Raw genomic sequence first — 24,681 nt, forward strand, 5'->3', positions numbered from 1 at the left:
TTATGTTATGATTATGTTAAGAAGAGGGGAAAGTCTAAATCCAAGTAGTGGTCTCCTTGTGCTGTGGTCTTTGCTGTCTTATTGCATTCCATTTTTTCTACTTTTTGCACTAAATAACTCACGAGAAACACTGGCCTTGGGTGATTCAGGATCCTTTTATGTGCTGTAAATTCACAACATGAGGGTTCTAGTTTTATTTTTCCGAAGAAGGGCATCCGTCATTTTCAACTGGGTTGATTTCATGATAGGAGAAAAATGAAAACTATGAGGAACAGTTCTATGAATATTGAACACATAGCAAATAATGAAGTAACCCCGTAACTGAAGGAATACAAACCTTTATTACATATTGCAATGTTATACATGTCTCGTTCAAAAATTTGGAAAACATGAAAATAGCATATTTTTGTTTTATCAAGGCATAAAAAAATATTAAGAAACATAAAATATTTAACTTCACGACTGTAAAAGGAAATTGTTAACTTCTCATGTAAGATATTAGTGTTTTCCTCTGCCACAATAGTTACTCTAGAATTGGCACTATGCACATATTTGGTTACATAGTTACATTATTGTATGTAACACACTTAGTGCTTAATATCAAAGAATTACTGTGTCCCTGCAACAGTCTATTTACTTGGTACAATAGTAAATGTAGTTTATAAATGCAAGTCAGTCTTACAGAATATTAAAAGCAGCCTTCATATTCTAAAAGTTATGACAACAATCAAAATTCATCAACTATTTTGATCATAATATATTATACTTATACTGAATATAAGTATATTTTAAACATTAAGTAATTCTTTAAGTATAAAGGAAAGTATTTTTTTTATTACACCTACCTACACCACAAAATATTCAATTCAGATTAATCACTAATAAATGCAGCTCACTTATTTATCCTTGTTTAAACACAAGTAAGGTCTTCAATAATAAAGTAATGTATCGTAACTTTCCTACTTCTCTGTTGCAGACACAACTTCGAATTTCATGCCATGTTTCTCCAGTTCTTCGAGAAGGGAAGTTTTGGCAAACGCTGCTGCTGGAGGCAACACTCCGCCTCTGTAATATGAATTAAATATATTTATATAGGCTTACAGCCCAAAACATGAAGAACCATAGTGAAAGGAAGAGATGACGAATCATTACAAATTCTTCTTGTTATCTTATCATGCCTCATTGCAATGGTGAGCTATCGACCCCATCTACAAATCACATACTTTCGTGACAGCCTTAATTAGTTTTCCAACTGCTTCAAATATCATATACATAATAAATACATAACATTAACGTATCACAATACCAATACCAATACTTACAAAATTGCAACTTCATTCAGAAAAGTAAAATACAAGATAGCATACAAAACAAATAAGACAACACAGAAATATCTAAATAATCACATTAAACATTCAAATAAATATAATTCAACTGGCGTTTACAAACTAAAATGCAATAGCTGGCCACATTTTTACATAGGACAGACAGGAAGAACCGTTCATAGGACAGACAGGAAGAACCGTTCAAACAAGATATAACGAAGATATTAAAGCTATAACCAAACCCTACTTCACATCAAATTACGCAGAACATATTATCAACAATAATCATGACTACAATAATATAGAAACAGATATGGAAATTCTACAGATCACACCAAAAAGTCCACAGTTAAACATCTTAGAACAATACGAAATATACAAACATACAATAACACACCCACAACATATACTTAATACACAATTACAGTTTAACACCCACACATTATTTGATATTATGATACATAGCACACAAAAAACCTCCCCCCACCATAGGAGCAACACACCCCCACCCCTACAACTGACGAATGCAAATGGCAGAATGCAAGATCAACAGGAACAACAATAGTTTGTAAGACACTGAAGATGACGCAGCACTGGCGTCGAAATGGGCCATCTGTCTAAGGTACATAACCTTTTTTAAAAATTTTAACACTTTTAACGTGTCATTAAACAATTTTAGTTTTTTAGACAAAGTGTTAACGTGAATCTTAAAATACAGGAATTTACGTTTGAGAGGGTCAAGTCTTTTAAATATTTGGGATCAGTAATAACAGAAAACAATACCATGGATAGTGAAATAGGAGCTAGATTAATAGCAGCCAGTAAGAGCTATTTTGGATTAGCAAATATATTAAAAGCAAAGAATGTTCCTTGTACGATTAAAACTAAAATTTATAAAACAATGATAAGACCGATGTTGATATATGGAGCGGAGACTTGGACCCTGACAAAAAGAGAGGAAAATTCTCTGGGAACTTTCGAAAGAAAGATCTTAAGAAGAATATATGGAGCGATTAATGAGGGAGGAATATGGAGAAGAAGGTTTAACCGGGAATTATATCAGTTATATGAAGAACCGGATATAGTGGCGATTATAAAAGCAGAAAGGATAAGATGGCTTGGTCATCTCATGAGAAGAATGAGCGAAGACGAAATAGCCAAAAGGCTGCTTTTTAATGAAACTGGAGGGATAAGGAAAAAGGGAAGACCTAAGCTCAGATGGTTTGATGGCGTGACAGATGACTTGTTGGCATTGGGAGTGAGAAATTGGAGGAGGAAGGCACAGGAAAGACAAACATGGAAAAGAATTGTTGAGGACGCCAAGGCCCATGTGTGGCTGTAGTGCAGAGATGATGATGCTAACGTGAATCAGAATCAATAAATCATATTTCCTTCTTGTGTTTAGAAAAACAGCAAGTTTGCCTTTAATACTGTGCTTCAAGAACATAAAACAGGTGTGTTTCCAGACAGGGAACTAATTAATGTCATGTTCTAGTCGCCATAAAGAGGTTCTTTGTCCTGCAGCCAATAGGAAGGGCTTCAGACACATGCCATTTGTTTACATGCGAAGACTTCTTGTATGGAATAAAGATGATCCTCCTAGAAACAGGTATCATATGTTTGAAAACATGCTAGAACTGCAAGAAAGAGGCAAATGAACCATTCTATATAATTATGTCAGCTCTTACTACAGGTATTCATCTGGAAGCTAAAAATTACCAACCGAGTTGAAAGCTTAATTTACCTGCCAGGCATCTTGTTACTTTCCTTCAAGATAGTAATAGCTGTGAGCAGCAGACATCTGGAGGTTAATCCATATCCTGGATCGTTACCAGACACCTGTAACATATTAATTTCATAAGAAAATATTCTAATAAATAAGTTTATCTTCATGTCTTAAAATCAAAACTGGCAAAGAATCAAATGAAATTCTACACAATGATGTCAGTGCTGTCTTGCTATAGCAATTACTGGTAGTAGAAGTATTCAGTCTCTTAAGCATTGAGAAAAGCTGTTGCACTAATTTAAGTGGAATCTGCATTTAAAGAATATTTATTAAATAATATACTCATACAAGTATTCAAGTTTCTCTTACCCAGGAAGACAGTCTGGTGTATAAAGTACAAATATCATACACAGTGAACATAAATATTTCGGTCTTGTAACTTGGGAATCAGAGCAATAAATACATAAGCACTTACTTTGACAACCATTTGTTTGTTTGGAGGCAAGTCATGCTGATCTGTTGGTTCTGCTAGTTTTTCTTTCCAACCTTCTCCGAACAATGTAATGGAGAAATATACTTTTTTCCTATCTTCTTCAGATGGGCCTTCGTGACTCACATATCCACAAGAGAAGAAGCCTGGATACTAGAAATGGGAGTGAAACTAATTATTAAATGCAGACACAGTGAAAAATATAACATATAGGCCTACATAATTTATTCTAAGGTTGTTTAGAGAGAAGAATTCAAAAAGGATAGCTGCCCTTGAAAAAGGGGTACCGAGTGGTAACAGCACCTAAATTAATTGTAGATCAACAATATTCTATTTTAAATTAAAATTTTATTTTTATTTTATTTTAGTTTAATTTATTTTTGGGGGCCAGCTATCCTCGACATGAGTAATTTATTTTTCATATATAGAGCTGTACAGATGGTTATTTACAATTAACAAGGAATGTCTTAAAACATTAATGGCTATATCTTGAAGTTCCAAAAGATCGATATGGAAACGATGAAAGAAATTGATACAAAATCTTGATATAGTGCCCCTTGCACCAAAGAGCAAGCCAATTACTTCCCAGCGACAAACGGGTATGTGGTATTTCTCTTCCAGATAAGGAAAGCAGGGTTCATAATGTCTTTTCTTTTCTAGACCTACTTCTTGTGGTTGGAATTTGGAACCCTCAAATCTTATAGTGGGATCGATTATGAAGCCAATCTTCTGATTGTTATCAATTGCTATGATGCCGGCACGTTTGGTGGAGCCAGTGGATGAAATACAATGTACTTCTTCATAAATGTCAAACATTTGTACATTTGTACATTTAAATTTTGCTGCCTGATAATTTGTTTGGTCTACATCCACAAGAGTTGATACTGAAATACACGCAAGTAAAAGTTAAAAAAATTATGCGATTCTTAAATTTATAAAGTTGCATTGTTTTCTTCTGAGGCAATTAATCAGTGCCTCTAGGAATTACCTGCAGAGGAATAGAGGCTCAAAAAGAGCTTCAAATGTAACTAAATTAACTGAAAACTAAATGGAGATAGAACAAACTGAACTCTTATTCACAGATCCTGAGAATTGGTTTGTATTATTTCCATCCACTGACTCCTGATAATTCGAGTGCAATTAATTTACTTTACGGGTAATTCATATTATAAACATAATATGACATAAGTTAAGAATGAGGTAAATTAGAGATACCAGTAGTATGAACCAATTCGCAAGCAGCATACAGTATTAGGACTGCACAAATCTTTTCTGAACGAACTGGCCCTCCTCATAATTAAAGAGTCAGTCAAACTTTTACGGAACCACGTATATGGACTCTAATTCAGTGTATGGAAAAAAATTGACGCACCATTATCATTTTTCTTTTTCCTTCTTAGCTTTCATTGATTCTCTACTTGAAATTTTTTTTTTCTTCTGTAAACTGCCATTGTTTGTTTGTGTATTTGTTTGCCTTTTTCTTACTCTTTTAGCTCTCGTCTTCTATTTTGTTCTTGTATTGTTTTGTATGCTTTGTCTAATGGCAGCCTCTAATTTGAGGAAGCTCTGATAAAAAAAAAAAAATATGAAATTAACTCTACTCATATTTTCAGAAAAACAGCTAAAGATGTACCATTGGCCATGACTAGTTTCGTGTTTTCATGTCAAACTTGATATGCCCAAATTAATTCTATGAGGTGTGAACAATTTGAACATGCATTTTAGGGAAATATGTATCGTTTCAGCAACAGAACATTTTAAGTATTCTGGCATTTTTGTAGTATTTCTATGTATTTTAAGAAGAAATGTTATTTCCTTTTGGAGTTTTTTTTAAATTTACTTAAGTTAACTAACTGATTAACTAGCGGACTTACTCGTGTTAATTATGTAAGTTTGTGCGGCTTACAGCTGTTTCAGTGCTTCATCATCATTCTCAGAGCCTTCTAGATCTCGGCGTCATCTCGAACTTCTCTGCCTCTTATGTGGGTGCGTTTGATTGTTGAAAGGTGGAGTCAAATAGTGTGTGTGTGTGTGTGTGTGTGCTGAAATTGATCTGTGTGTTGAGAATTTGATCGGGGTGTGTTTTAGTGTGTTTGTATATTTCGTATTGTTCTAGTGTGTAAGTAGTCCGCTAGTTAATCAATTACTTATATTCAAGTGTTAAAAGTAGTGTACGCAAAATTCAAAAGGATACTTAAGTTAGTTCTTTCTGAATTGGAATAATTCTATATGCGTATAGGTTTGGTACATATTTATTTATATTAAATATAGTCCCCTTGGAGTCGGTAAGTATGCAAATAGATTTTTCAGAAATTTGAGTAACACACTGAAGAGCAGCATCAATAGCTAGCAATTCAGTGTCAAGACTGGAGGAGGATGAACATGGTATGAAATAACTTTCTTGATATTTTGGAATATAATACGGTACCCTGCTCCTGATGTCCCATTATTAGGATTTAGTAATATCTTTATCCAGTGCTTTTGCTTCAGTAAAGTCTCATTTTTTAAATCTATGGATCAACAATTGGCTCTTCTGACAAAGGAAAAATTTTACAGTCTGTACAAGAGAAACCAAATGACCTGGAAATGTACAAAAACTTGCCCAGACATGTTCAAACATTTTTAACAAGAGCCAGAACAGGTCACATTGTCACTCAATTGTACCTACACCGATTTCATATTTCTGATAATCCTACTTGTCTGTGGTGTAATAATCATGATAAAGATCTGGAACACATTCTTCTATACTGTCCATACATAAACCACAAAAGAAGTAAATTAAAATCATCAGTACCAGTTGCAGAAGACACAGCCCTGCAGTATATATTGACTACACCCCAACTCTGGCTATTAGCAACAGGCTCTAGAATGAACACCGATCAAAATACCCCTCATTTCTCGTGAAAAACAAAAACTGAATAGACTACAGTGGACTATAGTGGACTTTATGTTGTCAGCAAACAGCTGGATACATTCAGAAGATTAATTGATTATGTATTTTAAAAATACAATCTTTTACTTTATATAGTAATCGTAAGTTGACTTTCTGATAAATTGTGAATGAAGGTCTTCAGAATGTAAAAGATGTTAATCTTTTTCTCGGAATTAATATTGCAAATCCTGTCAATCTACCCTGAATTTATAATTTGTGTTGGGCAAGCCTATGACCCAGGCAATACTGGGATTTTCTCAAGGTACTCCGGTTCCCCTGCGACATCCAAACAATTCATAATCGTTACAAGTGTAATGTAGATCCGTCAACTGTGGTGCACTCTGGATGATGAACGGTCTCCAGTCCTCGGCACTAGAGGAACTTACAAGCAAGGCTCGTAGAGGTGGGTCGAATAATAAATAGCAAGTTAGGGTCCTGCCATAAAAAAACCTCTGGACTCTGATCATAGTGTTTCACTCTAGGATTAATGAACTAAGTCTTTCTCTCAACTGTCTTCAATACTGATTCTGGTGCATCACAGGAGGTGCATCTACATCATATCAGTATGATATGTTTTAGTAAATAAGTACTTTGATTCAAAAGATGTATACCAGTATGCAAAAACTTATGCTCTATGTTCATGGAAGGAATATTTCCCTTAGTATTTATCGATTAAACTACCAGAATATATTATTACCTTAAGTACTGGTGAACGAGGAAGCGAAATAAGTGTGGGGAATAGAAGGGGAAGTATTGAGTGTGTAAAGCGTGCCAGGAGTGCGAAAAGAGGGGGCAATAGTGGAGAAAAACCTGTCTATAATCTGAGGAAATGGTGCATCAGTGGGTTGAAATAATAGTAGATTCAGCTAGATAATGGATAAATAGAAGTGAACTGTTGTACTTTTTTCAGTGTTAAATCACAGTCTAGTATATACAGTCGCGAAGCTCAATACGTAGTAAATATGCAAACATTAGGTAGTTGCTCACCACTAGGATCGCTAATATCGCCTCATTACAGGCAATGCAAAATAGTACCGTCACAGTCTATTGTTTCTAGCACCCTCAAAACTGAAGCTTCGTGACTGTATATAGTAGACTGTGGTTAAATAGTGTTATAATTAAAGTGAAAACAATGTTGCTAGGATACGAGCGCTAATGTGTTGTGTGAGAAGAGTTTAGACAGTGAATGTAATAATAGTTCAAGTTTTTAGTGAAATAGTCTTATATATTAAATAAGTTATATGTATTGTTATTTAAAGTATTAAGTTAGTTATGAAGGTAGGAATGATTTTTAAGGGAACTGAGAATAAGAGAAGGGAAGTAGAATAGTAGTGGATAAAGTAAAAGGATGGTCAAGTGAAAGTGAAGGGACATGAAAGACATAGCAAGAACAGGCTTCAAGTGTCAAAATACGTCTTGTTTAAAGTTGTAAATAGTGCAAGTAAGGGAATGCTGGCCCGAATACAGAAATGTGAAGGGCCAGCAGGATCGTAGATTTTGAGAAATATATATCATATCATATTATTACCTTAAGTAGTAAGTTCCTTCCAAACTTAAACTTGGAGAGAATGAAGAAGATTGCAACTACAAATGTTACAGCAGACACAGTAAAAATTGATTTCATCACTAAGTAAGCCCGGACCTGAACAGGTCGAAGCTTGTCATGCTCGTAGAAATGTCGCTGAGAACGCTGTATAACAGAACGATCAGCACCAGGAAATGGTACACACCATCCTTCAATAGACTCCCGTTTGTGAACTGGTAACCTGAAAGGAAATTACAAACACCAGTGGCATAGCGTCAATGTAAGCTAAAAAGCTTAGCTTCCCCAGTTAATAATAATTTCATAATAAACCTGCAGTTTATGGACAAAATTATTTATTAATGTTAATAGAATTTATATTTACGCGTTAAATATTGTGATGCGGCAGCTCAGGATGATTTGTGATGCAGCAGTAAACAAGAAGCCTGCACACACCAGCTTCCAAGCAGACTGGTTCCTTCTGTGTAATCCACTCCGCAGATTTTCCATCCCTTTCTAACTAAGCTACCCTAGTCGCAAGGCTCGCAAAGAAGCTAGCTTTAACATTTAAAATAAGTAGTTTCCGAGTTATCCCTTTTCGTCAGTTGTGTTCAGTTGAAGTGTTAGTGTGCATTTGGCTGATATAATAAATAATGAGCGAAATAACAGTTCCTGACACTAATTTACTTGAATTTTTTTAGGACAATTGTATTATCAAAACTGACTTACGAACAAAAGTGTGATTTAAAAAAACAAATGACCGACTCCCTTGCTGTCAATGAAGGACACAACCAAAAAACAGACGCATACTTACGTAATGATACTAATATTGTGATTTCTCTAAGTATGACAGGGAGTGAGCTAATGTTATACGTATACGTGTCTATTTGTTAAGGGATATGTGTAAACCGTGAAATCATATTTTATTACGTATCATTTGAGGTCATGCCTTATTGGTGTTACTTACGATGTTCCAACCAATCTTCGACTGCTGACTTGAAATTGACTACTATTTATTTTAAGACTGTATTTTTGTAATACGTTTTCTCATATTGCATGAAAGACAACTTGAGTTAGCTTCCCCTGCTCAAAATTTCATGCTACGCCACTGACAAACACTCAAAAGGTGAAACGATAAGTTGGCAGTGTCGACATACTACATGGGTTGTTGAAATTTGACCTGGACTGAAGTAACATTTTTTCGTAATTTTATACAAGCTTATACCTGTTTTTTTTTTAAGATGGGACATGACAGTTAAGTGGTCGAGCTTGAAACTACAGCGCTATGTTGCCAATATGGACTATCATGCAATAAGCTGATGTGAGCTAGCAGTTTTTGTTAGATGACTGACATTGCTCTTTCGAATTCCGCACACTTCAACACCAAATTACAGGTACCTTTCGTCTCGCTTCTCTTATCTATACTCTAACCACGACGTAAATACCAGATCACTTATCTGTGGCGTGTCAAGTATACCTCTTCATAGAACATCTCGTTATTCATCATCTTTTACTGTATCCACCTCGCAACAATGGAATTCCCTGTCACAAAGTATTAGGGGCTGCAAGACAATAAACACTTTTAAAAACAGCTTAAAAGATAACCTTCTTAGCATTTCACTCCAATCATACTGACTTAAACTATCACTGTCTATATTGTTACTCCTTCCTTTAGACATGCATCCTGATAGTGCTGTATTTTCAAAATTGTCTCATAATAATCTCTTTCTATTATCTAACATTATTTGAAATATATTAACATTCTATGTATTTTAGCTTAATTCTGCTACATAGTTTGTATTTCAGTGTTTAATTAATAGTTCATAGTATTTTATTGTTTAATTCGTAAATAACTCTTGTATACATGTAGCTCTTATCTAAATCAAATTGTTGAATTCTTTGTAAGTTGATACATATGTATGTATACTTTTTGCTGGTTGAGTGGAAGAGAAGGCCTCACGGCCTTAACTCTGCCAGCTAAAATAAATCATCATCATCATCATCATTATTATTATTATTATTATTATTATTATTATTATTATTATTATTATTATTATTATTATTGAAACATTCATTGACACTTGACGCGAAAGCAAAAAAAAAAAAAAAAAAAAAAAAACCAGAAGAAAAATCGACAGAATGAAACACATGAAATGTATTATCTGCCTTTTATCTGTCTCTCTTGATGCAAACGCTAGCAGACTACTGCCTTCCGAATTGCCATCGACTCTAATGACGTTCGAATTTCAAATAACACTTGTCTGTAACGTTCGTTTCATGATTGTTGGCAGCTTCTCCAAAGATAAATGATGCTGTCAACATAAACAATTAGAAAGTAACTGTTAGTTGTAGGATTTGTCAGTACCGAAATTCGAAACAAAGTTGGCAAAAGAAAATCACTATAAACCACTAACATATGTAGTAACAGAGAGAAAATAGTGAGGTTTCACCCTTAGGGTATAAAGTAAGAAGACATGCAAAAAGTTATAAAACTGTTACAAAAATTTAAGAATTATATTATTATTACCTTCGTTTCAATTTTGGAGTAAAAATGGGCAAACGAACAGGAAATAACTTCTGGCGAAGAGATTTCAAAATATCTGAATTGCCAACTCCATATATAGCAGATTCCCAGCTACCATAATGTGAAGAAATACCCTGAAATATAAGAATATTTATAATGTTTGCAATAATGCACAACATTAAATCATCTACATATGTATTGAAAAAGCATTTATAATGGATTACATAAACCATACTAATGACCTCTTGGTTTTTAATAGTTCAATAAGTAACAACGTAGCACAAAGGTTTTATAAATTCTGTGAGTTAAGGGTTTCCTTGACAGTTACATAAATTTCTGCAGCTCCTATTTATGAAAAAGAATTTTATAAAACGTAATCTTTTGCATTAAAATGTAAAAATGGCTGTCTTTCTATGTAAATTCGCGAAGACTTCAACTGGGGTGAAAAGAAACCTGAACTAGATATTAAGAATTGTTTTTTTTTTTTAATTTGACAGACATTGTTTTATTCAGATAAGTTACAGTGCTGATAAATTAATTATATTAGGTTACTGTTCAGTCTACACTGATCACTTTTACACAATGAATTATGTCATTGAGTACAAATATATTTTATTTTATTTTATGCTCGACCACGCCGAAATGTAGTAATTATACACCTGGTAGCAGTCCTTTAATGCATGTCATTAAAGTACACCTATTCATTAAAATTCAGGTTTTCGATTATTCTCGGATATGCAATCGAAAGACAACTAGGGAAATGTCACGGAGGCTGGAAATCCAATACTGTCGCAGAAGGTTACTTTCTGTTACTATAATAATTAGCGTTAATTGTAAATAATATTCAATTTTATTCTCGTTTTTCAATTCTAAATCAATTTCCAGGTTATATCAAGACGAATGTTCTCTAGGTTATATCAAGGTCAATGATATTCGTGCCTCCGAAAAAATCAATACTTTCGCGTCTGCGCACATCTCACAATTCAGGTCAGTTCCGTTCGTCACTTAACATAACCATAACATAAAAACTTAGGAATAATTTCAAGTTAGAAATATGGTCGAGCATAAAAAGTCGTATGAAACTTGCCTATAATGGTAATTAAGACGCTCGTATGAAAATTATGAAACTCGCTTGCGCTTGTTTCATAAACAAACATACTTGCGTCTTAATTACTACCATTATAGGCTCGTTGCATAATGTACTATTATGACGAGTGCTTTCACCTTACGGCATCATCAGGTCTCATATGAACATAACAGCAACACATTATAAAGTATCTGGTTAACAATATACATTATGCATGAATTATAACATTGCAATGAAGACTAGAAAAACTGGTGAATTTTTTTAGGAGCATGTCAGAATGCATAAGTGATTTATGAGGCATTTGCACATTATTCTTCAATATGGAAGAACCAGAAATATACAATATTATGCACAATAGATATGTCTTAAATATTAGATGAAATAGTTAAAATACAATTAAAAAGAGTTGGAAAACATATGTTGAATAAATTAATTGTAGTACATAGTTGTCAAAATTACATCTGTGATATATGCTGACAATTGCTATCAGTTATCTAATCAGAGTTCTAGTAAACATGTATTTTTTAATTATGTGTCCAGCAGTGATAGTTACAGATGGATAACAACTTGGTCGCAATGTTTGTTGGTGGACGTTAGGATGCATAGAAATGCCTGAAACGAGATATAATGTATTTTATTTCGGAAAATGCATTAAGATGTATAATGTATTTTAATTTTACTTTTATTGAATGCAAATGAGATATAATACGTTTTAATTTTACTTTTACTGAATGCAAAGTTGTTAAATGTTAAAGTAATATGAAGTTAACATTTTTTAACATTTGTTCCACTATTAAAAAAAAATAAAAAATGGAAAGAAGTAACATGTATAAAAATTAGTTCCGTTAATAAAAAAATTAATTTTGTCGTGATTCGAATGTGGGCCCCAGTGACCACAAGTCAAAACGCTACTGAGTGCTCCACTAGAGTGACGTTATTTAAGAAGCACAACGAGAGGTTTATAGCCACTCTGCTTGAAGTAAATTCAGGGGCGTATTTTGCGGGCTACCGGCGGTAGCCCAAGGAAATTACAAAAGAAAAAGTTTATAATATAACATAATGTAATAATTTTGTATTATTAGTTTTACCATAGTAATTAAAATTAAAGTAATTGTTAGATATATTTTGTGTAATAATAGGGTCAGCGGTAGCCCAAACCCTTTAACCAGTATACGCCTCTGAGTAAATTGAGGCAGTGCACATAAAAACATACTCGTATAAATCACGCGTAAAAACTTCAACATTTCCATCAAAACTTTTTTCTAAGACTGTACACTATTTGTGATGTAGTATGCTGTGTTTCATAAAAAAAGTTGTGATATAGTTATGAAAAATTCATTGAATGTACTTATTTATCTGTAATGAGCCATTACTTACTGTTCATTAAATGTTAAGAAAATTTGATTGGTGAACAGTTCGCATTTTAGTGAATTGTTAAATATTTTAATGTTCACTAGTGACTATTTCATTTGGATTGATTTACTGAAGCTTGGTGAAACCGGCCCAAAGTCTTGTACAATTATTTATTTTTAGGGACAATTATTACATGTTAAAATTTTTACATAAGAAGTGAAGTTTAACAACATAATAATATGATCATGTATTGGGTTTGTGCATAAGTTCGTAGCGTTTTTGTTTCGCATGTTGGTACTCTGGTTACTATGGCTTTATTTATCGATTACCGTATCCTTTTTTATTTGAAGTTCAATTATTGTGCTTGTATATTATTACAATGTACCGAAGTACAATGTACTGTGATTTAAGACGGCGCTTATTCCGTCGGATCCCGGCCAACTAGTCATTCATTACGAGTGCAGCTCAGCACATGTGTGGACTTCGGTCCTACGTTCATAGACATCTATGACGTAGTGCAGAGGGCGGCCACTAGAGGGAACCCAAGAGTTGGAACTTAAAACTGAGACGATTCTTCCGACGCCGGGGTGGAATCCGGTGTGGCTTAGTGGATAAAGCGTCAGCACGTAGAGCTGAAAACCCGGGTTCAAATCCCAGCGCCGGAGAGAATTTTTCTCCGTTCCATTACTCTTTCATCGTATTGTGCTTGTGTTTACATACTGAAGTTTTCATTTTTGCAGATAGTGAGTGGAACCGTGGAAGCTAGAAAATGGAGTGTCAAGTGGAGAAAGTGGAACATTTCCGACATATTCTTCTTTTTGAGTTCAATAGAGGGGCGAAAGCAGCGGAGGAGGCCAGAAACATTTGTGCCATGTATGGGGACAATGCTATCGGAGAGAGCATGGCAAGAAAATGGTTTTCTCGTTTTAAGGAGGGTCGTTTTGACATTAGTGACACTCCATGTTCAGGAAGACCTAAGGGGTTTGATGAAGATCGTTTAAACACATTAATCCACAATGATCCACGTCAGTGTACTCAAGAACTGGGAAATGTGATGAACTGTGACTATTCCACCATCATGCGACATTTATTGCCACCAACTGAGACGTCTTGCACACGCAATCAAAGAAAAACGATCAAGAAGACTGCGTGAAGTGATGCTACTCCACTGTAACGCCAGTCTGCACTCTGCTAACCTGACACAAAACACTATTTTGGGAAGTCATTTCGCACTCACCTTATTCACCTGATCTTGCACCTTCAGAGTTTCACCTTTTCCACTCTCTATCGAACAACCTTCAAGGAACTTCCTTTCTGGATGAAAGTGCGCTCCGAACATGGCTTGACAACTTATTTAACTCAAAACCACGGGATTTCTACAGGCATGGAATCGAAAAATTACTCCAGCATTGGCAGACTGTTGTAAATAGTAAAAGAGAATATATTGTTGATGATTAACTTCTCTCTTATGTGTATCTGATGTGTTTAATAAACTTATGAAAAACCGCTACGAATTATGCACCAACTTAATATTTATTTACCTGTGTAGACAATTATGTTACTCTTACAACTACAAATAAACGTCTGATACATATTTTATAGATCTATCAAGACATATTACTTGTAGAAAGCATGTCTATTCAGAGAAATATCAAGTATAGTGAAAGACCATTGAATTAATCCAATGTTGGTTCAGTTTGTAAAAGAAAACCTTGAGAGATCTTTTTAATTTAACTGGACCCAACACACTCATGGCAGCACTCCCACGTATATGACTCTTTATGTAGCTCATTCAAAATACTGAATTACGTGGTTAGGGAACAGATAATCAACAGTTCTTTTGCATTCTCATTAGCGATATCCTGTAATTTAAGAGTCTACCTCCGTTGGGAACCAGTTTGTAATAATAATAATAATAATAATAATATCGCTTGTTATATAGAAACAGAAGATGTTTATTACTAGTTCGTTTGCTTGTTGATTTACTTTACCTTTGGGCCTGCTTTAGATTGTAGATAAGTCTCAACAGAATTAAGATCACCTAAAAATGCAGAAAAGGAAGATATGCTAATTTTAAACATAAAACTTAGTACCGGTACATATAATTAAATTTACAGTAAAATGATGTCTTATCGATGGTGAAATTGTAGGTACCAGTACCGGTACTTAATTGCACATGCGTTTAGTTTGACAGGTTTTCTGATATTATAGATTTATTAATTTGTCATACAGAATAATATCTGTAATATTGACAATTAATATTTGAGGAGAAAAATTATTAATTGTCAATATTACAGATATTATTCTGTATGACAAATTAATAAATCTATAATATTCTCATAGCTGCAGTGCATATATCTGTACAGATTACTGTGCACTTAACTGCGGAATCCCGGCCAAACAAGTAACTCAGCTGAGTGCGCTCCTAATATAATGGCAGTTGACATTGGACATATACGTCAACATATTATATGCCTAACTTGGAGTCAGGCCACAAAGGGAAACATTGAAGGAGGAAGGTTCGGTCCGGTGCTGTGGATTGAATTCGGCGTAGCTCAGAGGTCAGAGCGCTTGGTACGTAGAACCAAGGACCCGGGTTCGATCCCCGGCGCCGGAGTGAATTTTCCTCCTCAAATATTAAGGTTTTCTGATGCTTGGTCTATATGATCCAATATTAACTGCGTACCTACATTTCTCAGCTGCTGAAAATCATTGTAAATAGCCAATAATCTCTGTTTGTAAAGGCCAAATTAAAAACTTAATAAATGCAATTAATATACGTTTAAAAATCTCTCTTTAATAACAAGAACCCAGTGTTCAATGAAATTTTGAAGAAACTCTACCGTAAAATATGTCAAAGGTCAAAATAGAATTAAAATCATAAATGGTATGATAAAATTAGTTTGAAAAATGAAGAAACAGTTAAAGAAATCTTTTTATTAAAAACAAACCTTCAAACTTTTCCATCATAAATAATGTTCCAAGGTCAGCTGGAATACTGTCAAATCCACAGGCACTTACAATATAGACTCCTTTTTCCTCAGCAGCTTTATGATATTCCAATTGCATTTTCTCCATATACTGAAATTTCGTAACAGTATTAAAATTATGAAATATATTATTTTAATAATCTAGAACACAAGTAAGTTTGCAGACAATGTTATTTATTATTTCTTTCATAACCATACTACATTATGGTAGAAGCTGGGGAGATGACAAGTTCAGGCGATAATCATAAATTTGTATAAATATATATATGATCTAGTACTTTACACTCAACAAAATATCGACAATTACTCATTAGCGCCCAATATACATGATCATGAAATTAGAAATAGTGAACAAATTAATATTCCATATTGTAGATTACACAAGAGCAACACAAACTTTTTAATTATGGGGATGAAATTATATAATAAGCTCCCAAGTCAATATTATAAATTACCAATCAATAGCTTCAAAACTAGATTTTACAATTGGTTATTAAATAATCCTTTTTATTCTGTTGCTGAGTTTTTCAACACAAATTTGTATTTGTATTTTAATAAATAAGTTTAATTGCAATTTAGTTAGCTTTTTTTAATTTAAAAGTTTCAAATTATTTCATGTTTTCATTGTATTATTTAAATTTTACTGTTTCTTTAATTCTGACGAAGCCTAAAACTGTATGTCTAATGGCCAAATAAATTGAATTGAATTGATAACATGGTCCCTTAACCATTCCATTGTTGAACTATTCCTTTCAAACGTGCTGCATATCAGGTTCACACAGTCTTGTCTACGGCATATACTGTTCCACTTGTAGTTTGTGTCTTGATTGTGATTACCTTAGCAGCACATGAAGGTATGTTGTACTGATACTCATGTTTTCAGGAAAGGAAGTGCATGCCTAACATGGAAGGTGGTGGGAATTCTAGATTCATTTTTACGTCTGCCATCTCTTCAGCTCCTATCAACAAAAACGTTGTTTGGGGGGAGCTAAGGATGAAGAGCTGATTAACTTAGGCACTGATTTTATTTATTTATATGAAGGGGAGATTGGCAGGGCCACTGGGTAAGAAAAACTGCCTACTGAAGGTTGCACGGAAAGGAATGGTGAACAGAAGAAAAGTCTTGGACTGAAGAAGATATCAGATGATAGACAACATTAATATATATGGATCATATATGGAGACTAAGAGGAATGCGGAAAATAAGAAAGAATGGAGAATGCTGGGTTTGCAGTGAAAGATCTGACCTTGGGCAGAAACTCTGAGTGAATGAGGGAGAGCTTGGACGAAATTAAATTTATATTGCATGCATGATCTAGTGTCCTGCAATATGTATCTATAAAGGTCCTAGGAAAGTTTTGGAATAATTTAAAGTGCCGATAATAGATAACTAGAGTCTGAAGTCTATTCTAGTCCGCAATGTATAGCATTATGTCTGTTACTGCTGCGTCATGCATAAGGTACCTACACGTGCAGTCAACTCACAGAGACACTTATGCGGTAGGGCCTCAAGCTCCTAATTCTACCAGACAGATACGATGAGAGGAGATCCAACTCCCTTCCATTTATACCATAGTATTGTAGCGTAAGTCTTAAAATGTCATGTGAAAGGCAGTCAAAAGCTTTTGTAAGGTCGCATAACGTGATCTCAGAGTACATTTTATCTTCAAAACCATTGTATGCTGATTCCAGCAGTGATATAATAGCATCAACTGTTGTTCTACCTTTACGAAAACCAAATTGCGTATGACACAATAAGTAATTTCCTTCGAAATAATTTGCCAATTGAGTCTTCATTACACATTCTAACACTTTTCCGAAAATAGGAATAATGGATACCGTTCTATAACTACTTGTATCCATTATAATAAGACTTGAATACAATATATAACTTTCGCATGTTCTATTTAACACGTGAAAGTTATATACTGTACTCAAGTGATATAATAGCGTTAAAAGTTGTGTAACCAAGATGTATAATAAGACAAGTATGACTACATCCAACATAATAAGTACAAGAAGTGATATTAGCTGACTTGAGTATGATCAGTGAAATTAACTAAACAAATTAAATATTAGGAAAAATGGAAACAAAGTACGTCAGTCTATTTCATTATTAGATATAATGATGGTGTCAGAAATCCTGATGCTGATGAGTTTGAGTATGGTTATCACTGAGAGTCAAACACAGTAGGAAACCAGTCTATAAGTGTATGAATGAATAATGGGAAGAGAAACTTTAAAGGTACGCGAAAACACGTCCTTGCAAGAAAGTTGGGGCTGTGAAAACTGAATATGTGCGCTCCAAGCCTGTTGGCAACTTGTCTCACTTCGGATTTCGCTGCTCCACTGAAAAAGCTCTAGAAAATTTTGAAGGGGGAAACGGAAAATGGGCATAACCTATTAGCTACAACAGACGGGAGGTGGGGGGAAGCAGCATAACGAGCTGACTGCAGGGTCGGAAGAAGAAACACCAGAAGGTGTAAGTTTGCACACTGAAAGTCACTTAGTCCTTTCACTGTGCAAGTGGAGTCAAGGAAACTCGCTCGTGGAACAGATCAGGTGTTCGAAGAAGGTTGCACATTGAAAGGTGTGTCCTTTTGCAATGTGAGTTGAGTCGAGTAACCTCGCTCATGTAAATGGGTAATAAATGTTGGAATGTAAATGATTCTATAAGGCATTCAACGTACGTTATACTGGGTGTTCATTTCAAAGTGTGTCATGACGTCACTGTTTATGAGTCAGCGATTTGAAGCGAGTTTCAGCTTTTATGTCAGAGAAGTTGCCTATTAATCAAGGCGTTCAATCTGAACTTGAGAACGTGTACGGTATAACTTGAACATCGTAGCAACAGATGGCGGTCTGTACGGTCTGTATACTACCATAACCTCTTTCGAACTGTGTTTTGCGCGGGCAAGTCGTACGCAGGGTATTTGTTATCATCGGTTGCGTACGGCAACATTTCACAACACAAATCAAATGTTCCGTGTCCATGTTGACCGTCCAAGTTAATGTCAACAAATACGTAAGTAATCGTCTTAACCCTCTCCCCATATCTCGACAGTAAGAAAAAACTCACCTCAGTACGTGTTTCCAAAGAGTTCACATTCTTGCCACTACCGGCATTACCGTATGTATCAGTACGTACTCTTCAGAATGAATGCCGTACTTGCTAGGCAACTTCTCTGGCGCTAAGGTAATACGCCTTTGTGGAAGTGTAGGAAGATTGAATTTTCCAGGCTCATCGGCTAGCCACATGACGGCATACAGTGAGCCATGACACACTTTGAACTGAACACCCAGTAGTACAATATAATATTTTTGTCACAGTAAAACATAACCATTACCATTATTATATGTATTACTACTGTTATTTTTTTCTCTACTCTGTAATTACATTGTTGAGTGGATTTACTTACTTATTGGCTTTTAAGGAACCCGGAGGTTCATTGCCGCCCTCACATAAGCCCGCCATTGGTCCCTATCCTGAGCAAGATTAATCCAGTCTCTATCATCATATCCCACCTCCCTCAAATCCATTTTTTATTATCTTCCCATCTACGTCTCGGCCTCCCCAAAGGTCTTTTCCCCTCTGGCCTCCCAACTAACACTCTATATGCATTTCTGGATTCGCCCATACGTGCTACATGCCCTGCCCATCTCAAACGTCTGGATTTAATGTTCCTAATTATGTCAGGTGAAGAATACAATGCGTGCAGTTCTGTGTTTTGTAACTTTCTCCATTCTCATGTAACTTCATCCCTTTTAGCCCCAAATATTTTCCTAAGAACCTTATTCTCAAAAACCCTCAATCTCTGTTCCTCTCTCAAAGTGAGAGTCCAAGTTTCACAGCCATACAGAACAACCGGTAATATAACTGTTTTTTAAATTCTAACTTATTGTTGAGTGGATTAAATAAATAAATAACATAATTTGTGTGTAGTAGTAGAACTGCGCACAATACACATATCTATTTATACAATTAACTTACTGCAACCTTGTAATCAAAGCTACGAATTAACAAATTATGTCCTTCCTTTTTAAGTACAGCTATTGCACAATGTACTTACCTCAGGCTCACCACTGACATCAACATGGTGAGCACCACTTGCTATACAGGCACTCACCATAGCCTCACCATACAATTTATATGGACCCACACAATTGACTATAACTCTAGCCTGCGAAGCCATCTGCTGAAGAGATGATGGGTCATTTATATCTGCTACTCCAACAGGGATTTGAGAAAGATCTTCACCTTTGAAATCAAAATCAGAATTTTATAAGCATCAAACAATTATCATTTCGAAGAATTACATTTGACGAATTAGGACTGACATAGAAAATACCAGTGGCGGCTCCTGCATATTTCTTAAGAGGAAGAAAGAAGTTAACAGCACGAAATGAAACCTTCTTGAATGAAACATGCTACAAATTAGCCTACATGCATACATGTAAGACCAGGTAGTGTTGGGGTTGGCCTTCCCTTCTGTATAGCAATAATCTGTTCTCGTAAACTGAGTTTCCTAAATTGTCCAAAATATATTATGTTTTCACTTCCATTCATTGTTGAATAATTGCGCAAATGAACAATTACAAGGAAATTCACAACCTCATAGCATTTTTCGAGCACACTACAACATCACACGTGTTGGAAGAGACTAGCTACTAACTCGTAACCGGAACTGTTTTACGGAAATGGAAATGAGAATGGGAAATAATCTGAGGAAAGCGAGAACACTGCACCCACCCACGTGGTCTGTGTTGCCATATGTATATTTTACAAGTTCAGTATCACATGCTTTTGAAGAATGTCAGTTCTTGTAAAGTCATACTATCATTATTGTTCAAAGCTGCCGGTGGCCGATTAATTTTTTATGTTAAAAATTATGTAGTTTGGAGTACCTACTTTCAGTTTCAAATATATTTGTACAAAACTGACAGCTTGGCTGTTGCCCTGTCTAGTAAACAATGAATAGAAGTGAATTTCAGGGGCCAACTACGTAGAACTACTTCCTCTTTGTTTTACATAAACACGACTTTAACTTTCAAATATCCACGAAATTTTCAAACCATGAATAGTAGCCTATATAAAGTGCAATGAATAATATTTTTGATTTATAATTTAAAAAAAGTTTACATGGTGTCTTTCATAGCGTTGCGTTAAAACTGTTTTTGTTGTGTCTCCTCCTAGATGTGTTATAGTCCGATTGAATGCAGCATCGTTAGGTGGCAGCGGTAGCGAGCTTGCTGCACGACCAGTCGGTTTCTATTTCCCGCCCATGACTGATTCAGAGGAGGATCTCCTCCCTCTCCGTTCATTTACTTGCTTTAAAACTCTGCTTCTTTCTCTGGCCGCTAGTGCCCTGTTGTCTACGTGTGTTAACTGCAGTAGAGGAGGAATGGAGTGCCTTTCCTCCACACAGACAATCTCGCATCTTTCTCACAGTTTTCTACAGCACATGAGCACGTGTCGTTTAAAACTCGATCAGCCGAGTTTTTCTTATAGCTGTGAACTTAAAAATTATCGAATCTTCCTCGAATTTCAAGGCACATATTTTATTTGGTATTTACTTTCAAAAGAAAAAGTGAGGAGGACGTTCCTCCTTCCCTCCCCTGAGGAACGGCCACTGGAAAATACCGTAATCAGGGGCAGCCCATGTAGGACTTTAGCCCCCCCCCCCCCAGATAAATTTTGTATGTACTATTTATTATTTTTACTTCCCTTAGTTTTCAAAACACGTTCCGAGTTTCAAATTTTCCTCTGCTACACCAATCAAATAATGTCATTTCCACCTCTGCGAACTTCAAATTTCCTTCCAGTACAATAAGTCGAAGTCCATTCCTTGTAGGCTTTACGTAGGTCTTTGGTCTGGTTTGGTTAAGCATATAATGCCATTTCTTCTTCCTCAGAACTACTAGTACATTGCATCGTTCGCTTATTTTCCTTCCCCCTCCTCTTCCCACGATCCTGTTACCAGCTGAACTGACTGTCTGCAGAGTGACAAGTGAGTTGTATAAGTTGTATGTTTTAAGTGTGTGTCGAGTTGTATGTTTTAAGTGTTTTTCTAACGAAAGTGGATTTCTATTAGTGACGTGTTGCAACGGTTTTGTTAACGTGTTTTCATCTTTTGAACAGAGTGTGTGCTCGCTATGAATAATTCAGTGCAATATTTAAAATCTATACGATTTAGTACTAACACTGCACAAAAAATGTGAAATTAAAACACATGGGAGACCGACACCTATGTTGAATATTACACAGACAGCATCAAGCCGCCAGAAACAGTATACTAGAAGTTTCACTGCTGAAATTTACTATAAATATGAGTGGATATGTGGTTGTGAGGTAAAAAATACACTTTTCTGCTTTCCTTGTCTTTTATTTGGAATTAAAGATGACGCAGCAAATATAGCAAATATAAATAATTAAGTTACTAAGCTTTTTATCAATGCAGCCCCCCTAAGTATTAGTAGTACGAGCCGCCACTGAACATAATGAAACTTTTGTTGAAAGAAACAACTATTATGCTGTAAATAGTACACCTTTGGAATGCATGAATGGAATATGAATGTTTTTCAAAATCGAAATAATGTCTTCAGACATAATTTAGAACGGTTTTCTGGGCGCAAGGGATCTTCTCAATTTGCAATATCTTTTCTATTTCCGATATCGCAACGTTAATCCTCACCCCGCTTCCCCAACACGTGTTCAACTCTTTCTGTCCTCGTCTTCCAGGAACACAACGCAAGTCATAATTTAAATTTAGTTCTGAATGATTCCGTTAGTGACATTTCAGAAATAAGGGACTTTTACACAACTGCAGAGCAAGTTTGTGTGTTTTATTGAAATTAAGTATTGACACAATTCTTTTCACTTTTTAGTTATGCTTATGTTCCAATGTAAAATATTACAGCACATCAATACTGTTTCAAAATATTTACAAGAAACGTAAGAAATTAATTTATGGACGGCCACATCACTGTTAAAACAAGCCCGATAATATGATAGAGTTGAGGTGACAATTTTCGAGTACTGTTTCAAAGGAAGCGAAGGAAATTTCAAATTTCTGAAAAATAGATCCTGTTTTTAAAACAACACGGCAACAACGTATTAAGAAGTTCTTTGATGAACTGGCATTTGATGAACGATTATAGAACTTAAAAGAAAGTTTCCGAGTAGACTACCGGTATTTGTTTTTAATTGCTGCGTGGACATCATAATTCAACAACTTAAAGTATGCTTTGAAAACATGAACGACATCTCAGATAAATTCTCGCTGCTCCTGCCAGCACCTTAACCAAAAACGAAATGATCAAAAAAAGTCAACATACTGTGACAGCCGGGAATCGATCACGCGTCCCACAGAAGGCAGGGCGCGCGAGAACACAGGCGGTGAGGCGAAAGGGTAAGGAGGCTGCAGCCGTGCAGGTCTGGAGGGGACGGACGTAAGGGGAACGTCTGCATGCCGAGAGGGGGAAGAAAACCGACTGCGATGGACGTAAAGGAAGACTGGCTGGCGCGAAGCAAGAGGGGGAAGCTAGAAGTTTCGAAAAGTTACGCGACCCGATTGGTAACAAAACGTCTAGAAATCGAAAAGACGAGAACGTGTAATTTAGTAATAAATACAGGACGCGAAGAGAGGCCAGTTCAGTATTGGACAGCGAGTTCAGCTTGTGAATCAGCAGCGCCCAGGAGTCTAAGGTTCGACACGCGAGTGAACTTGAGCAGCGTCCAGGCAGAAGCAACGCAGTTGGAAGTCTTGAGTTCGAATGCAGTGGACTGTCTCTGGAAGTCTTGAGTTCGAGTGCAGTGGACTGTCTCTGGAAGTCTTGGGTTCGATATACTGTGAACTTGAGTGACTGAGCTAGAAGAACTAGCCAAGGCAAACGAACTGTGAACTGAGAACTGACAGTTTTGTGTTGTAAATAGTACGTTGTGAACATTAGTTGAGATTAGGAGTACATTGTTGTTCTCAATAATCCAAGTGAATTGTCATTGTCGTCTGTGGAGTGCAATAACGAATACTGTGTTGCTGTGTGGAGTGAAATACCCATTGTTGATGGGAGTGTTTAAATTCAGTTATAGTAAGTCATTATTGTTGTCAAATTTCAATGGTGAAATAGTGAAAAGTGATAATCTTGGTAAGAGTTTAAATGTCTTACAATATAATGTACAAAGTTTCAAGAAAAAGACGGAAGAGATGGAGGTATATTTGATTTCTAAATGCATTGATGTGTTAAGTGTTTGTGAGCATTGGATGTCAAGAGATGAAATTGAACTTGTGCATATGGACAGTTACAAACTTGCTAACAAATATTGTAGAGTTAATTCATTACATGGTGGTGTTTGTTTGTTTCTTAGAACAGATATTGATTTTAATATCATAGATTTAGGAAACATATGTCATGAAAAACATTTTGAGGTAACTGCAGTAGGGTTACCTACATATAGATTAGTAGTTATTTCAATATATAGAACACCTGACAGTGATTTTAAAATCTTTCTTGAATGCATTGAGCACTGCTTACAAATTCTGTCTTGTCAGTGGTTAGGATATAATATAATAATAGGTGGTGATATTAACATAGATATAAGATTGAACACTAAAAATTCTAGAGATTTGCTTAATGTGCTGAGATCCTATGGATGCTACTGTACAGTTTTTAGTCCAACAAGAGAAGCTGCATGCTTAGACAATATTATAACTAATATAAACTCTAAATTTGAA

The 24,681-nt window shown here is 35.4% G+C and overlaps 1 protein-coding gene across 1 annotated transcript in view; it reads right to left on the reverse strand.

Moving 5' to 3' along the window:
- Window positions 1-328: 328 nt before the first annotated feature.
- The window catches only part of LOC138696890 (saccharopine dehydrogenase-like oxidoreductase), a 36,714-nt gene continuing 12,361 nt past the window's right edge, over window positions 329-24,681 (reverse strand). The window contains exons 4-11 of the mRNA XM_069822355.1: window positions 20,020-20,207; window positions 15,911-16,040; window positions 14,951-15,000; window positions 10,523-10,653; window positions 8,002-8,239; window positions 3,527-3,694; window positions 3,070-3,164; window positions 329-1,065 (exon numbers count right to left, since the gene is read on the reverse strand). Coding sequence (XP_069678456.1) covers window positions 960-1,065; window positions 3,070-3,164; window positions 3,527-3,694; window positions 8,002-8,239; window positions 10,523-10,653; window positions 14,951-15,000; window positions 15,911-16,040; window positions 20,020-20,207 — 1,106 coding nt within the window. The 3' untranslated portion in view covers window positions 329-959. The remainder of the gene's footprint in view (window positions 1,066-3,069; window positions 3,165-3,526; window positions 3,695-8,001; window positions 8,240-10,522; window positions 10,654-14,950; window positions 15,001-15,910; window positions 16,041-20,019; window positions 20,208-24,681) is intronic.

This window comes from Periplaneta americana, chromosome 3 (genome assembly GCF_040183065.1).
Source record: "Periplaneta americana isolate PAMFEO1 chromosome 3, P.americana_PAMFEO1_priV1, whole genome shotgun sequence".
Lineage (NCBI taxonomy): Eukaryota > Metazoa > Arthropoda > Insecta > Blattodea > Blattidae > Periplaneta > Periplaneta americana.